General features: G+C 42.8%; 1 protein-coding gene across 1 annotated transcript in view; it reads right to left on the reverse strand.

Annotated features, from left to right (window-relative positions):
* The window catches only part of LOC144505239 (dedicator of cytokinesis protein 2-like), a 618,318-nt gene that overhangs the window by 454,091 nt on the left and 146,657 nt on the right, over positions 1-17,570 (reverse strand). Inside the window, exons 16-18 of the mRNA XM_078231263.1 lie at positions 10,549-10,621; positions 10,223-10,326; positions 1,655-1,838 (exon numbers count right to left, since the gene is read on the reverse strand). Coding sequence (XP_078087389.1) covers positions 1,655-1,838; positions 10,223-10,326; positions 10,549-10,621 — 361 coding nt within the window. The remainder of the gene's footprint in view (positions 1-1,654; positions 1,839-10,222; positions 10,327-10,548; positions 10,622-17,570) is intronic.

Genomic DNA, 17,570 nt, shown 5'->3' on the forward strand with positions numbered 1-17,570 from the left:
TTTTGATGTTTCAGTATTACACAAAGATTGGCAGAAACAGTGATGCAAATGTAAATGGCATTGTGCAGATGTCAAAATGCTAAATGCCTGCAGCACGCACACCAATGCTCAAACTAATGACCCATGCAGTCTCCATCCATTCTTGTGTTCAGTCTCAAAGCTGGGAATGATTCTGGACAGCAGTTCAGACTGACTCTGGAAAATGAAATTGGAGGACTCCACCCCACTCCTCACAGTAGGGTCTAGCACAGTGGTTAGCACTGCTGCCTCACAGCGCCAGGGACCCAGGTTCGATTCCTGGCTTGGGTCACTGTCTGTGTGGAGTTTGCACATTCTCTCCGTGTCTGCTTGGGTTTCCTCCGGGTGCTCCAGTTTCCTCCCACATTCTGAAAGACATGCTGTTTAGGTGCATTGAACCGAACAGGCGGCAGACTGTGGCAACTAGGGGAATTTCGCAGTAACTTCATTGCAGTGTTAATGTAAGCCTTACTTGTGACTAAAAAAGATCTGCTTACATAAATATTATTGATGTGCTCGATGTATGGTGCCAGGAAAATGCTTGTTAAGTGGCTTCTGCATTATTGAAAATCAACTACTTATGCCACCATCCGGTTGCCACATTCTGCTGTGCTCAGTATATGGCAGGGCCAAGTACTGATCAATTATCTTTCTTCTTTTAGATGCTTTAATTCCAAACCAGAAAGATTTGTCCAAGCTTTGGCTCCAGGGGCTGCATTATATTGAGAGATTTTGGGGAAGGCAAGGGGGATCTGAGTCATTCCCAGCTACACAAATTGCTGGTCTTAATTATCTTTGAGGGTTTGGGGTCAAGTTTAGAATTTATCTACCAATGAGGCAACAGCACCAAGTATAGCCTTTCCCAAATTTCCTGACAAGCAAAAGTAAATAAGGATAAGAAAGTGCAATGTCCAATGGGTTGATTGATCTCTGTTTAATTATGTTGAGCTGTTCTCTGATCTATGTTACTGTATTTGATTGCTTAGGCCTGTGGGTGGGACCAAAGAGCTAAAAAAAAATCCTTCTAGAGAAAGACCTGGGGATCTGGCTGAGACCGTGGCTGGGACATTCTGGCCCCACCAGTGGAGGCATCATCACAGGCAGAATGGGAAATTTAGAGGGCAGCCACCTGCAATGTTGCCTGCCTCTGGCGGGGCCAGAAAATGCCCCATGAGCATGTTGAAATCCTCTAAGTTCTGAGATATTTGTAAGTATTATTAATGAATTTGTTGTAGATTTGTACCTCATGCCATCTTTGCACTGTTCTGAGAAAAATCCAACATATAAGATATATAGCAAACTGGTGAATACAAAACAGTGAGAGAAAATAAGGTTGAGTTTGAACTCATAGAACATCAATGATACTTCAGAAAAAATTAGATTAACTGCAATAATTTTTGGGACATTCTGAAACTCTGGAAGGCACTATAAAACTGCAAGATCTTTCTTTCCTGGATTGTTTATGTGGTTCTATGCATATCTGAGTAATGTAGTAAATATGGTAAACAAGCCAGACCCTTGCTACCACTATCCTTTCATGGATCTCTTGAAGTACATCACATCTCTCTTACATCTAACTCCCCAACTGTGGTGACTGTACAGTTTAAATTAAGAAGAAATCCTGGTATCTTCATACCGTTCTGTGTGAGTTTTGTGGAGCACACAAGGGTTGTGATGGCAAAGGTGTCTCTGGAACTGCTAGCAAGGCCTCCGCCTAAAGTAGTATTGCTGCGGCTGAGAGTAGAACCCTTGATGTCGGCTTGGCGGGTGGATGGCAGTTTCGAGTATATACTGACTTCTTCCATCTTCTTGCTATCGCCCTGTAAACAGGTGGCATGAGAAAAAAAAATGTTACAGTTCTTTGAAAATAGATGGTTTGGGCCAATAAATGTGCAACTTGATGTTGCGGGGAGAAGGTAGGAGAATGGGGCTGAGAATCATTTCAGCCATGATTGAATGGTGGAACAGACTCGATGGGCCAAATGGCCTAATTTTGCTCCTATATCTTATGGTCTTATATTGAACCAGTAAAGGCCACCATAAACATTTCAGAATCAAATTCTTGCTCTGATCTGAACTAGTTGACCTTGCCAAAGGGGAAATGTTGGAAAAATCTCAGCAGGTCTGGCCGTATCTGTAAGGTTTCAGGTCCAAGCATTCGCAGTAATTTGCTTTTATTTTTCAGACCATACCAAAGGGAACTGCTTCCAGGGCACTACAGCTGGCCTCAGGAAGTAGATAGTCAAGGGGCTTCTGTGGAAATGTCCCCCAACCGAAGTTGCCACTTTAACAAAAGGAGAAATTGTTCTCTTTTCAAATTTTAAGGATCAATCAGAGCTCGAAATAAAGTACAGATTTACTGGCCAATTAAGTTAGACCTTATCCTGCTCCTATTTCCTATATTAAACTCTGGAGATGTTTTCCTCAATCACAATCAAGATTCCTGGGATGGCAGGTCTGTCATACGAGGAGAGATTAAGTCGGTTAGGATTGTATTTGATGGAGTTTAGAAGAGTGAGAGGGGATCTCGTTGGTGGGAGGAGTCCAGAACTAGAGGTCATAGTTTGAGAATAAGGGGTAAACCTTTTAGGTCTGTGAAGAAAAGTTTCTTTACCCAGGGAGTAATGCATCTGTGGAATTCACTACCACAGAAAGTAGTTGAGGCCAAAACATTGTGTGATTTCAAGAAGGAAGTAGATATAGTTGTGAGGCTAAAGGGATCAAGGAAGGTGGGGGGGAGGGGTATCAGAATATTGAATTTGATGATCAGCCATGATTATAATGAATGGCAGAGCAGACCTGAAGGGCCGAATGGCCTACTCCTGCTTCTATTTTTCGACTCTGTGATTACACAGAGACATGAGACACATGGAAAGAATAAAGTGTTCACAGAAATACAAGCACTGGCCTTTCAGCTCAACCAGTTGATGTCATCAACTAACCTCCACGTGAGAAAATTTTTCTAACAATATTTACGCCTCCATGCCCCTTCTCTCTCCTTTTCCCCCTCATTCAATCAAGTCTTCAAAGTTGACATAGGGTGAGATTTCCCGACAGCTGGGATTTTCTGCTCTTGCCGAAAGTCAATGGACCTTTGCCAGGGCTGTCAAGTCTCCCTGCTTTGGGTCTTGGCATGACAGGACCAGAAAATCCTGGCCATTGTTTCTGCCTCCACTTTGAAAGGTGAATTCCACAGCCTCGCAAGCGTCTCTGTGAAGAGGTTTTCACTGCTCTCAGTTCTAAATTGCATACATAGAATCATACAGTGCAGAAGAGGCCCTTTGGCCCATCGAGTATGCACTGACACATATAGAAACACCTACATTTAATCCTGTATCTGTGGCCTCTCACTCTTGACTACTTAACTATTGGAATCTTTCCCAGCCTTTCATAATTTTAAACACTTTTATCATATCGCCTTATATTCTGCCTTGTTCTTATTTAAAAAGCTCCAAATTTTCAAGTCTTTCTTCGTCTTTATGTCACATCGTAACAGGTAACATCCTCATGGACTCTAAAGCATCAACATCTTTTGGCATCTAATTCCACACACAATACTCTAACTAGGAATTTGCTTTGCTTTTGTGTGGCATCATCATTGCTCCTTGGCTTGGATGATGCAGACTGAATTATCCTCAATACAACACACAAAACTGGCATGTCTTGTCAAATTAAAAATTCCCTTTTACCAGTGAAAGGGGGAAAACTACCAATGCTAAGGAAGAGAAGAGAATTCAGCAGTTCCAGCCCATGCGGTTATTGAACAAATAAAAAGTCATCAGCCACTGCCTGTTGTCTTGTTAAAGTCGAGCAATGTCACCGTAAATCTATTTGCAAGGAATTATCCCTCCGATGGCTCCTGGTACTTTTCAGGAAGGAGATAATTCAACACGCACTTTATCCACAACGCATTTTTATTAGTGAACTTTGTCAGTCAAATAATGAACGATATTTGAAATTGCAGCACGTTCTGCAAGAGTGTCATGGTGCTCAGAAGCTTGCTAATACCACCGAGTTTTGAGGTTCCAAGATTGACCTAGAAAATGTGCCATTTATATTGAGGAACCACCTCTTCTGTGTGAATATGACCAATGCTCCTTCAATCCCAAATCGAGGTGAGGCAGTGTCAAAACCTGCGGCAGGGATTAAAATTTTGCATGATGGGGGGTGGGGTCAAGGGTTGTGTAATGGTAGCAGGAGCAACCCTTGAAACGTTCACTTCAAGCACTGTAAAAATGCTAGTCCTAAGGAAAAAGTCTGATGATTGTGGAAAGAGAGTGTAATTATGAATGATGAAGGTAAACATCCAACCTTCCACTTGCTGCTGTTGTCAGAAGAAAAGTCATTAAGTAGTTTGAGCCTGTCAGTGTAGCAGAGAGAAAGATTGCAATGGAAGGATAATTTGTTAGTGAGATCTCTCGTCAGTGAAGCTGTGAGACAGTTCTTGAGGCAGGATATGGTGTGATAGGGTTTATTTATTTTCCTCTCTACACAAAATGATGCAAAGCATTTTAAGTCCAACGATCAGATTATCCACAATATTTTACAATCATGTTATTGCAACAACAAAATAAGAGACTTTAATCTCCTTCCACAAAGCCAGAATCTTACGGCAAATACCAGTGAGTTTAATATGCATGTTGTTATTAGTTTTCCAGCAATTTGTGGTGGAGTAGGGATACACTGCTGATTGCAAATCACTGCTCGTTGCTGGACTATTTGTGCCTCTTTACTGTTAACCTTACATAACTGTAGCTTGCCATTGACCTCCCTTTAGTTTTAAGAAATTGCTGCATTTGTCAATTGACTGCCAGCTAAACTCATCACAGCTGGTTAAGGGCTAGGACTTTGTCTAGATTTATATTATACTAGTTCAACCTCTCTGACTTAGAAAGGGAACAGTTGAAACTGGGGAGTCTCATTCTTACAGGAAATAAATTGTTCCTATATGTTTTTAAAATGAGAAAAATAATTGGGCAAAATCTTAAGCCTTCATTCGCCATCTGAGAGATTGCTGGTGGGAGCTCAAGATCTGGAAGTTGCAGTTCTCACCAGCGAGAATGGACTTCCGATTTTCCCTGCCGCTCACTGGTGATATCATCAGGTTCACGCCTATAATGGGTGTGAACCTGCTTTGCATTTTAATATTAACCCACCTCACCCCACCATATCTTGACCCCTCATCCTATCTTCAAACCATGCCAACATAATGTCACGTCAACGTGATTTACAACAGGTTCACACAGATATGAACCTGCTGTGGGGTATCCCTGGGGGGGCGCAAAGGTAAGCATAGCCCCCAGGGGATAGGGACCTGGCCAGGCCGTGCTGTTACAAAACCCCTGTCACTGTCCCATGCCAGCCTGGTAGTGCCACCCTGTTCCAAGGGGTGAGCCCCAGTCAAAGCCTTATGTAAAGGGGGGGATTAATGTAGCTGTGGTTGTGGGGCGGGAGGAGTCCGGCGAGCAGGGGTGCCGAATGCCGGCGATGGTCGTTGCGGGGGGGTTTACTGGCTCCAACTGCTGGGGAAAGGGGCCAATGATTGTGGCGGGGGTGGGGCAGAAGGGGCCGAGGATCACGTGGGAGTTGGTGAAAGGGCCGATGATCACGGAGGTCGGTGGGGTTGTAGTGAATGCTCTAAACTCTGTAGAGGAGCGTCCACAGATCCTGGATGCAGTTAGAACAAATGGTGAAAAGGGGGAAATAGCAGTTAAAAATGTCAAGAGGTGATGGATTGTATTGGAAGGAAGATGGCTGAGGGAGGAAACCTTTAGATAGAAATGAAATGCACTATAGTGATTATAGTATTGGGCTTGCAACACAAATGTCTTGAGTTCAAAGCCCACAATGACAAGTTGAAATGTTTTTTTGTTTTTAAAAAATGGTAGTTAATTAGCTAATACAAAAAAATTACAATGCAAACTACTGGATTATCATGAAAATTAAATTGATTCAATAATGCCCTTAAAGGGCATCCTGACACTCACTATGTAGCTCAGTCTACGTGCAGCTCAAAGTTCACATTCTGTCATTGATTCTTGATGCTCTCAGAGAAACTTAACATAGACAATGAACACTACCTTACCAATACTGATCCCATCAGAAGAACTAACGTATAAAAAGCTCATAACAACTCCTTATCTCTTACATTGTTTCTACTTGCATTGATAACCCATTACTCCACTAACACCTAACTGACCACTAGCTTTACTACTGATGCCCACATCCTGAGAGCAAAATAAAAAGATAAGTAAATCCTGAGCATTACCCCAAGGTAAGCTGTGACAAAGGGTGAAAGGAATATGGACTCAAAGTGTTGAATATAGAGCTAGTGATTGGGAAAATTCTCTTGAAAAGATGTGTGACTGACACGTCAGAGTAGAAATTGAAGGCAAAATCTGTCATTTAAGATGCTTTTGGATGTTGTGACTTGGGAAGTCATCACCAACGTTCACCATTGCTGGGTCAATATCTTGGAATCCCCCGTTTAACACCATTGAGGCAGTACTATCACTGTAAGACTCGCACCTGCACTGTTGATCAGGCAACTAGAATGGACAACAAGTGTGGCCTTATCCACTTGTGAAAACCAATTTAAAAAACATGGGCGATATTTTCTGGCTCTCCCTGTAATGTATTCTCCGATGGCGGAGGATGTCCGCCACTGGCCAGTGATGGGATCTTCCAGTCCCACCAATGTCAATGGAAATTTGCGTGCCCCTTGCCCTCCACCACTGGGAAATGTGTTGTGGGGGACGTTGCCATAGGTGGGACCAGAAGATCTAACCGACGGGAAGTACCATAAAATTACAGCCATTTTTCAACCGTATTCCTCGTGGTTACATGCTCCTAATCTGGTACTAAATTAGGTAATTTACTTAGAAAACACAAATGTTGCTCGTGGAGAGTGGAAAATATTGCAAATTGGAACATTCTTCTGAGGCTGGAGCTGAGGTGTATTTTCTGGAAGAGTAGAGGGAGTTTTACACTGTGATGATTTGGCCTATGCTATAACTTGGGAGTGCTTGATGCTGATACTGGATGCAAGGAATAAATAATATACCAGCATTAATATCTTTCACTTTGAACAGAAATATTCACCAAGCAACACATGGAAAGAGAAAGTATTAATGGAATTAGCATTCTTGAAGGCGGATGAATCACCAAGGCCGGATGAAATGTACCTCAGGCTGTTAAAAGTAGTAAGAAGTCTCACAACACTAGGTTAAAGTCCAACAGGTTTATTTGGTAGCAAAAGCCACTAGCTTTCGGAGCGCTGCTTCTTCGTCAGGTAAGTGGGAGTTCTGTTCACAAGCAGAGCTTATAAAGACACAAACTCAATTTACAAAGTAATGGTTGGAATGCGAGCCTTTACAGGTAATCAAGTCTTAAAGGTACAGACAATGTGAGTGGAGAGAGCGTTAAGTACAGGTTAAAGAGATGTGTATTGTCTCCAGCCAGAACAGTTAGTGAGTTTTTGAAAGCCCAGGCAATTCATGGGGGTTACAGATAGTGTGACATGAACCCAAGATCCCGGTTGAGGCCGTCCTTGTGTGTGCGGAACATGGCTATCAGTCTCTGCTCAGCGACTCTGCGTTGTCGTGTGTCGGAAGGCTGCCTTGGAGAACGCTTACCTGAAGATCAGAGGCCAAATGCCCGTGACCGCTGAAGTGTTCCCCAACAGGAAGAGAACACTCTTGCCTGGTGATTGTCGAGCATTGTTCATTCATCTGTTGTCGTAGAGTCTGCATGGTTTCCCCAATGTACCATGCCTCGGGACATCCTTTCCTGCAGCGTATCAGGTAGACAACGTTGGCCGAGTTGAAAGAGTATGTACCGTGTACCTGGTGGATGGTGTTCTCACGTGAGATGATGGCATCTGTGTCAATGATCCGGCATGTCTTGCAGAGTTGCTGTGGCAGCGTTGTGTGGTGTCGTGGTCACTGTTCTCCTGAAGGCTGGGTGGCTTTGAGTGGTTTTTGCTACCAAATAAACCTGTTGGACTTTAACCTGGTGTTGTGAGACTTCTTACTGTGTTTACCCCAGTCCAACGCCGGCACCTCCACATCATGTTAAAAGAAGCCAGGAAGGAAATAGTGGTGGGTCTGACCATCATTTTCCAATCCTCACTGAATACAGGTGTGGTGCTAGAGGATTGGAGGTCCGCTAATATTATATCTTTGTTTAAAAAGGCAGTGAGGGATAAACCGAATCATTATAGGCCAGTCAGCCTGACCTCAGGAGTGGCCAAAATTATTGGGTTTAATTCTGAGAGACAGGATAAACTGTCATTTAGAGAGGGCAGTCAGCATGAATTTATTAAGGGAAGATTTTGTCCGACTAACTTGTTTGAATTCTTTGAGGAAGTAACAAGGAAGATTGGTGAGGGTTGTGCAGTTAATGTGGCCGCCATGGATTTTAGCAAGGCTTTTGATGAGGTCCCCCATGGCAGACTGGTTCAAAAAAAAATAAGCCCATGGGATCCAGGGGAATATAACAAGGTGGATAAAAAATTATCTCAGTGGCTGGAAACAAAGGATCACTTCTGATGGAAGTTTTTGTGACTGGAAGCTTGGATCCCAGTGGGGTTCCGCAGAGCTCAGTATAAGGTCCTTTGCTTTGTGTGGCATATTTTTTAATGATTTGGACATAAATATAGGGGACTTGAGGAGGATAGCTGCAAACTACAAGAAGATATCAATAGACTGGTCAGGTGGGCAGAAAAGTGGCAAATTGAATTCAACCCAGAGAAATGTGAGGTGATGCACTTCGAGAGGTCAAACAAGGCAAAGCAATACACAATAAGCAGGAGAATACTGAGATGCCTAGAGGAAATGATGGACCTTGAAGTGAATGTCCGCAGATCCCTGAAGGTAGCAGGACAGGTTGATAAGGTGGTTAAAAAGGCATATGGGTGCCTTTCATTTATTAGCTAAGGTACAGAAGAGAAGAGCATCGAAGTTATGCTGCAACTGTATAAATCATTAGTTAGGCCACAACTTGAGTACTGTGTGCAGTTCTGGTCTAAAAACAGAAAATGCTGAAAAACCGCAGCTGGTGCAGCAGTATCTGTGGGGAGAGAAACAGAAGGTGTTTCACAAAGTGGTCGCCCAATCTACTTCTAGTCTCCCCAAGCATGTCCCTGACCTTCCTGTTTCTTGTCATTTCAATTTATCATCTTGCTCTCATGCCCACGTTTCTGTCCTTGGCCTGCTGTAATGTTCCAGTGAAGTCCAAAGCAAACTGAAGGAATACCACTTCACCTTCAAAGTAGGCACTTTGCAACCTTCTGGGCTCAGTTTCTCTCTCCACAGATGCTGCCAGGCCTGTGAGTTTTTCCAGTATCAACAGTATATATTTTAGTGCAGAAAGTACATAAAGGATGTAATTACTCAAGAGGAGACAAAGGAGATTTATAAGGATGTTGCCAGGACTGGAAAATTGCAGCTATGAGGAAAGATTGGTTAGGCTGGGGTTATCCTCCTTGAAATAGAAGAGGTAGAGAGGAGATTTGATTGAGATGTACAAAATACTAAGGAGTCTGGATAGAATGGATGGGAAGGGCCTCAGAAGAGAGGCTATTGAGTAGGGGGCATAGGTTTAAAGTGATTGGGTGAAAGATTAGATGGGAGATGAAGAGCAGCACAGAGATTAGCACTGCTGCCTCGCAGCGCTAGGGACCTAGGTTCAATTTGCAGCTTGGGTCAACGTCTGTGCGGAGTCTGCACGTTTTCCCCACGTCTGTGTGGGTTTCCTCCAGGTGCTCCGTTTCCTCCCACAGTCCAAAAGATGTGCTGGTAAGGTGCATTGGCCACGCTAAATTCTCACTCAGTGTACCCGAACAGGTGTCGGAGTGTGGCGACTAGGGGATTTTCACAGTAACTTCATTGCACTGTTAATGTAAGCCTACTTGTGACACTAATACATTTTTAAAAAAATGCGCCTGAAGTGCTCTCACCCGCAGGGTGACAGACCAAATGCTGGAAAGTGGGATTCGGCTGGGTGGCTCATTTTCTGGCTGAAGTGGACTCAGTGGGTCACGTGACCTCTGACTGTGCCATAAACCTTCTACAATTTTATGATTCTAACAAGGATATAGTAAATTTCTGTTGGTAATAATCTAAACTCTACACAACTAATAGACAATAAGCTACTATCAGGCGATTAATCTATGACCAACCATTGTGAAAACGAGACCACATACCTTATACACCAGCAATTCATGAGCACCATCTTGCAGTGTTGTACCATCATCTTTCATCAATCTTATGAAGGCCATTGCAAAATTCTTTTCGCTCTTGTCTTTCGCTGCAAGGAGCAAAGGTAGTAAAGGGGAGAGTTATGGAAGAGTGTAGAAGCAGTGAGAGTTAGTATGAGGTTGGGTAAAGCATGCATGAAGTGAAGGGCAGTACAAGGAATGCGGCAAAAGATGGAGTGAGAGAGTGATAATCATTATTCTTTGTTTGACCATGTCTCTTTTGTGTATTTCTAGATGTAAAATACACGGTAAATGCAAGTTGCTGTACTTACACTCTTGCGATGATCTGTGTCTAAACATAAACCTCAGGTGTATTCTTTGCATTTCTTCCATTGGAATGGCCACCTAGTAATAGACAGGTATGGGTGGAAATCAATCAGCAACTATATATCATTTACCATGATAAATAAGGACAATGTTTCACTTATGTTGTTCCATTTTTCAAAAGATTATTTTTTTACTCAGTACACACTGGCTCACACCTGTGTTGTGGCAAAATCTCTTCCTATGGGCTAAACATTATGGTTGGAATTTTCCACTCCTATTTTCAATGGAGGGGTTCAGCAATGGGGGGCAGAATCATTGTTGGAATTCTCCGGTCTCGCACACCCCGCTATCACTGCCAGCGAGAATGGAGAATTTGGCACTCAACCAAATCTCCACTGACAGCAGCGGGTTTGGATAATCCCAACTGTGGGCAAGGTTGGAGAATTCCGGCGCACGTTTCATGCTGCCATAAAAGCATGACGCGATTGTCCCCCTCCCTCCGGCCAGTGACGTGATATGTTAATGTATGGAAATGTCAGAAAACGTATCATTATGAGGCCTCTATGCCTGAATCATCCCCACACACCCCATAAGAAAATCCATTCACATTGGCATGAGGACAGGCAAGTGTGAAACCTGACTGGTTTCTCAAGGTGAGCTGACCTCCCAGAGGAGCTCAGGTGATTCCATCGTTCGGGGGAGAGAGAATCATGACTGGGCATTACCCTGGTAGATTCCCTGGCACTGCCCAGCCTGGTCAGGGAACGTGGTGGGTGGTTGAGGTGGTGTGGATCCAAGTGAAGCTTTGTGTATTGGAGCAGCCTTTAAAAATGGCCCCCTGATCTTCAAAAATGTAAGTTGCTGACAAAGCGGTGTGAGATCAACCCCTGACCTTTTCTTCCTTTCTGTCCCGAATGATACAATGGCGAAAGTCACCGTTGGTGATGACGGTTTTTCAATGCCGCTTTTCCCACTTGCTATCGGCCTTTGCCGATATTCTGGGAAATTCAGTCCAATGGGTTAAACATTATAATATATTGATTCATCAGTTGAGGGAGTTTCCTCAGCAGGAGGTTTCTTTGCCCATGTTTGACCTGGTGGCATGAGATTTCATAGGATCTGGAGTTGATCTTGAGGACTCACAGGGCAACTCCATTCCAACTGTATACCATTGTCTTGCCAATGGCACAGTACGTACCCAGGGATGGTGATGGTAGTGTCTGGGGCATTTTCTGTAAGGTATGATTCCGTCAGTATGACTGTCAGGCTGTTGCTTGACTAGGCTGTGAGATAGCATTCCCAATTTTGGGACAAGCCCCCAGATGTTAGTAAGGAAGACTTTGCAGAGTCGACAGGGTTGGGTTTGCTGTTATCATTTCCGGTGCCTAGGTGGATGCCAGGTGATCCTTTGGGTTTCATTCCTTCTAGGCATTTTGGTGGTTTAATACATTCCAGAGGACATTTAAGAGTCAACCATGTTGCTGTGAATCTGGAGTCACATGTAGGTCAGACCAGGTAAAGTCAGCAGATTTCCTTCCCTTAAGGGGAATCAGTTGGATTTTTGACAATCAATGATAGTCACTATTAGTGAGGCTAGATTTTTTAAAATTTCCAATTATAATTTTTTTGTTAATTGAATTTAAATACCACGACACCACCCCCTCCCAATATTCCCTGATGGAATATTCCCCAATTGCCTGGATGAATGCATTTCTAACAAAACTCAAGATGTTCAGCACTATCAAGGGCATAGCAGCTCACTTGATTGGTACCCCATCCATTATCTTAAAATTTCACTCACTCCAACACTGGTGTGCAATAGCAGCAGAGTCTGTACGCCGAAACACATTCAACAGCACCTTCCAAACCCGTGACCTCTACCTATTGGCAGAACAAGTGCAGCAGATGAAAGGAATTCCTCCAAGTCACACACCTTTCTGACTTGAAAATCCTGGGACTGCTTGCCTAACAGGACTGTGGGAATACCTTTACCACACAGAGTACAGAAACTCAATTTAGCAGTTCATCAACATCTTGTCAAATGCAATTAGCAATGGGTAATAAATGCCAACCTGATCAGAGGTGCCCGACATCGCAAGAACGAATGAAAAATAATAAGTGGATTGCTTGATGTTGGCATTGGGTTTTGAGAGACACAAAAATAATTTAAAAGGTTGAGGAACGTTGACCTTTACTTCAAGAAGTCTAGATTAAAAAGGGGTGGAAGTACAGACTGCGTTCACCTCTGTGCACTGGACCTCATGAAAAATATACTGATCTTGGAAAGGGTACAGTGCCGATTTACCAGAACAATACTAGAACTAAAAGCATTAAGTTGTCAGGATGCTGCACAGTCTAGGCTTGTATGCCCTTGAATATTGAAGACTAAGAGATGATCAAATTGAGCTATTTAGGATGCTGAGAGGATTTAAGAGGGTAGACAGAGAAAAAGTGTTATTTCTGGTGTGGGCACACGAGAACAATTAGAGTAAGGTGGTTCAGGGTTGATAGAAAGCATTTCTTCATATAAACGATAGTTTTCTTTAACTCAAAAAGGGGTATGGAGACAAAGTGTCTCATTGTAAGAAGGAACAGTCTTGACCAACTGAATGGTCTTTAGTCCTGTTCTGATTTTCATTTTATTTTACTCAAAGGGGTTAGTGCTAGGAATGGATTTAGTTTGATGTTGACACTCAGTACTAATGTCAAGCACTCTTAAATAGCATATAGTATGGTTGGATCCAGAGAGAAAGTCTTTCTACTCTGCCCCACAATGCACATCAGCCCAAGCTCATGACACCAATTTCCATTGCCCTGTGCCTCGCTGTCCCTCTGTGAAATTGCTGATTGTTAACTTAGCGTTTCTTCATGTAGGGTCTCGTCATGCAAGCTTGCACCTTCAATGGTGACCCACTGTGTTTATCAAGTGGACCACTGTCTGAATTGTCATGGTAATTCAAGTGCTCTAGACTGATGAGCAGTGTTCTAAAAATACACTTACAATAAAATGAAGAAAGAATAATGGAAGGAAAGGAATGAGCTAACTATTGAGATGTACCAGCGGTTGTCAATTAATGATTTAATCATTAATCTCTGGAAGGCTGAGTAACCACCCCCATATTGACAGCTTTGAATCTGTTGCAGATCAGACAGAGGTTAACATCCTCTTGAATTTAGCGTCAATATTAATTTTGCTACTGGGTGAAATTATGATGAACCAAAGCCTATGTGCGAGGCTGATCAAACCCATGTAACCTTGCGGGTGACTGGTTCCCATACATCTTCCACATTAGTGGGATTCTGGGGGCTGTCACAGGCCACCACAGAAAATAAAATGAAATGCTCGACACACAATTGTTCTCCTTGCACTTTCTATGATTAATTATTGATTTTTCCCCCAGGTACACATTTTGCAATGGTAATTTTTCTCTTACAGAACTGCAGTCAACAGGAGAGTTTGAGCTATATTAATAGCTGACACGTTCTACAGCCTAACAGTGATAAATAGCACAGAAATGAACCAGGGTTTGTCAGTTATTGTTTTATATTTGAAAGATGAAATGTGTACCTCCCCACCCTGAACTTGATCACTCTCCTGGCTACGGTTGAATAGGCAAGCCCTCTGGCGTTCCATCAAAATCACCATTCTTTAAAAAGAGCTTGCAAGCTACTTGAATGTGATCAAATTTGATCATGGGTGGCTGAAGCAAACAATGATCCATCTCGGCCTCCTCCGGAGGTCCCAGCATCACAGATACCAGTCTTCAGCAAATTTAATTCACTTCACGTGATATTAAGAAATGGCTGAGGGCACTGGATACTGCAAAGGCTATGAGTTCTGACAATATTCCGGCAATAGTACTTAAGACCTGTGCTCCAGAGTTTGCCATGCCCCTAGCCAAGCTATTCCACTACAGCCACAACATTAGCATCTACCTGGCAATGTGGAAAGATTGCCCAAGTATTTCCTGTACACAAGAAATAGGACAAATCCAACCCAGCCAATTACCATCCCTTCAGTCTATTCTTGATCAGTAAAGTGATGGAAGGGTTCATCAACAGTGGCACTTGCATAGCAATAACATGCTTACTGATGCTCAATTTGGGTTCCACTCGGGTCACTCAGCTCTTGACCTCACTGCAACCTTACAGACAAAACAGCTGAACTCCAGAGATGAGGTGAGAGTGATATACTGTATGATCCACCATAATTTATTCCACTGCTTTATACAATTCTGCTTTCAGACATGGTTTGTTGCTATAAGGGGGCAATGTGTAAATCTTACGACTGGCATATCCTGTGTCCAATGAGCAGCAAATTATTTATTTATTAAAAATGTTCATCTTCTACCCATAAACTCGTCCAAAACTATGTCATCCATTGTTCAAGTTATGAGTTAGAAGCAGGAGTGGGCCACTTGGCTCTTCAAACATGCTCTGCCATTCAATAAGATCATGGCTGATTTAATTGCAACCTTCTGAAATGGTAACATTTCATCCCCTAGTTGATCAAGGAGTCTATCTACATATGCCTTGAAAACATTGAAAGACTCTGCTTCCACTGCCTTTTGAGCCAGGGAGGTCTAAAGACTCATTACCTCTGAGAGAAAAAACTCTTTTCATCTGTTTTCAATGGTCGACCCCTTAGTTTTAATACTTTTAGATTCGCCCGCAAGAGGAAGCATCCGCTCCATATCCACCCTGTCAATATCCCTCAGGATCTTGTATGTTTCAATCAAGTCGCCAGTTACTCTTCTAAACTCCACTGGATACAAGCTTACACTGTCCAACATTTCCTCACAATAACTCACCCATTCTGGTAGTAGTCTCGTAAACCTTCTCTGAACTGTTTCTAATGCATTTATATCCTTCCTTAAATAAATGAGGAATCCAGATGTCTTCTCACCAGTGTCCTGTACAACTGAAGTATAACCTCCCGACGTTTATATTCAATTCCCTTCACAATAAACGATAACATTCTATTAGCTTTCCTAATTACTTGTTGTACCTGTACACTAGCCTTTTGTGATTCATGCAGTGGTACACCCAGATCCCTCTGCACTTCAGAGCTCTCATAATAGTAAGTTTTTCTATTCTTCCTGTCAAATTTCACATTTTCCCACTTATACTCCATTTGCCAGATCTTTGCCCACTCATTTTCCTGTTTGCGGACTCCCTCCCTTTCTGAATAAAGGAGTTATATTCACTGTTTTCCAATCTAATGGCACTTTCCCTAAAGTGGAGATGCCGGTGTTGGACTGGGGTAAGCACAGTAAGAAGTCTCACAACACCAGGTTAAAGTCCAACAGGTATATTTGGCAGCACTAGCTTTTGGAGTCTCAAGCTCCTTCATCAGGTGAGTGAGGACTTGTGTTCACAAACAGGGCATATAAAGACACAAACTCAATTTACAAGATAATGGTTGGAATGCGAGTCTTTACAGGTAATCAAGTCTTAAAAGTACAGCCAATGTGGGTGGAGAGAGGGCCAAGCACAGGTTAAAGAGATGTGTATTGTCTCCAGCCAGGACAGTTAGTGAGATTTTGCAAGCCCAGGCAAGTTGTGGGTACTGTTGTACCAGGGGAGGCTTGGTTGCTGCTGGTGGTGATGCCGAGTTTCTCCAGTTTCCTGTCCTTGGTGTGCATGTAGATGGCGTAGTTCCTTTGTCTCATCTACTTGACAGTGTCTCACAGCTGGTCTGCTGCATCCTGAGCGTAAGTTGAGAATATGGACTCTATCTTGGTTTCCAGGTTGCGGCGTCTGTAGAGCTGGTGTACGAGGTGGTTGAGGAGTGTGAGAGAGGTGCGACAGCAAAGCCTCTCAGCATAGTCTGTGTTATAGGTTGACTTGAGTGGATCGTGATCTGTAGTCCTTTCGGGATCTTGTCTGCTTTCTTGCATCTTTGTAGAAACTTGATGTCTGTGTCGATATGCGCAATCTTCTTGGAGATCCTTCCCACTTTGAGCCGGTGGTTTGCGGTGTCTTCGGTAGCCACTCGTGATACCAAATAAACCTGTTTGACTTTAACCTGGTGTTGTGAGACTTCTTACTGTGCCCACCCCAGTCCAACGCCAGCATCTCCTTTATATTTCCAGCTTAGCTTTCTCTCTTACTCTAATTTTTCTCTCCTTGTTAATCTGATTGTCATTCTTTGCTGTTCTATATAATTGTCCAATCTTCTGATCTGCCCATTGTTGCACATTATATGCTCTTTCTTTTAAGTTTGATCGTGTATTTAACTTTTTTTAGCGAAACACAGATGGTGGGTCTTCCCCTTGGAATTTTCTTTTCACATTGAAATGTCTTTCTTTTATGTTCTTGTAGCATGGTCCCTTCAGGAGGGCATTCCCTAAGGGCCACATGGTTGGGCCAGACCCTATAGAGTGTCGAGGCTGGAAACTGAGCCAATCGAGTGCAAGGGAGTGTATCTCAGGTCAGGGGAGGATCCTCCTTTGGAGCCAGGAAGGAGTAGTGTACAGTTGCATAGTTATTCTGTCTGACCCAGTTGTAAATATAGTTATTTGTTCATTGGCAATAAAGCCTTTTCTTCTTTAGTTTCATTGAATCGCCCTTCATTTATTACATGTGTATTCTGAAATATCCTTTTAAATGTCTGCCACTGCATTTCTATTGACCTATCCCTTAACCTAATTGGCCAGTTCACTTTAGCTGGCTTTATTCCCATCTAATTGCCTTGTTTAAGTTTAAAATACTATTCTTTAACCCAGTCGTCAATGTAAAATTCAATCATATTATGATATCTGCTACCATTAATTCTATCTCATTACACAATTCCAGTCTAGTATAGTCTGCTAGTTGGTTCCAAAACATGTTGTTCTAAGCAACTATCTCTGAAATCTTTTATGAATTCCTCACCTAAACTGCCTTTGACCATTTGATTTTTGTAGATTAAAATAAGCCATGATCATCACCGTACCTTTCTGATAAGCTCCCATTCCTCCAACACTTCTCAGCTTATTGATTTTAGGTTGGTTCGAGGTTCATCTGTGCCTCATAATTAAAATTT

This window comes from Mustelus asterias, chromosome 16, assembly GCF_964213995.1.
Source record: "Mustelus asterias chromosome 16, sMusAst1.hap1.1, whole genome shotgun sequence".
Lineage (NCBI taxonomy): Eukaryota > Metazoa > Chordata > Chondrichthyes > Carcharhiniformes > Triakidae > Mustelus > Mustelus asterias.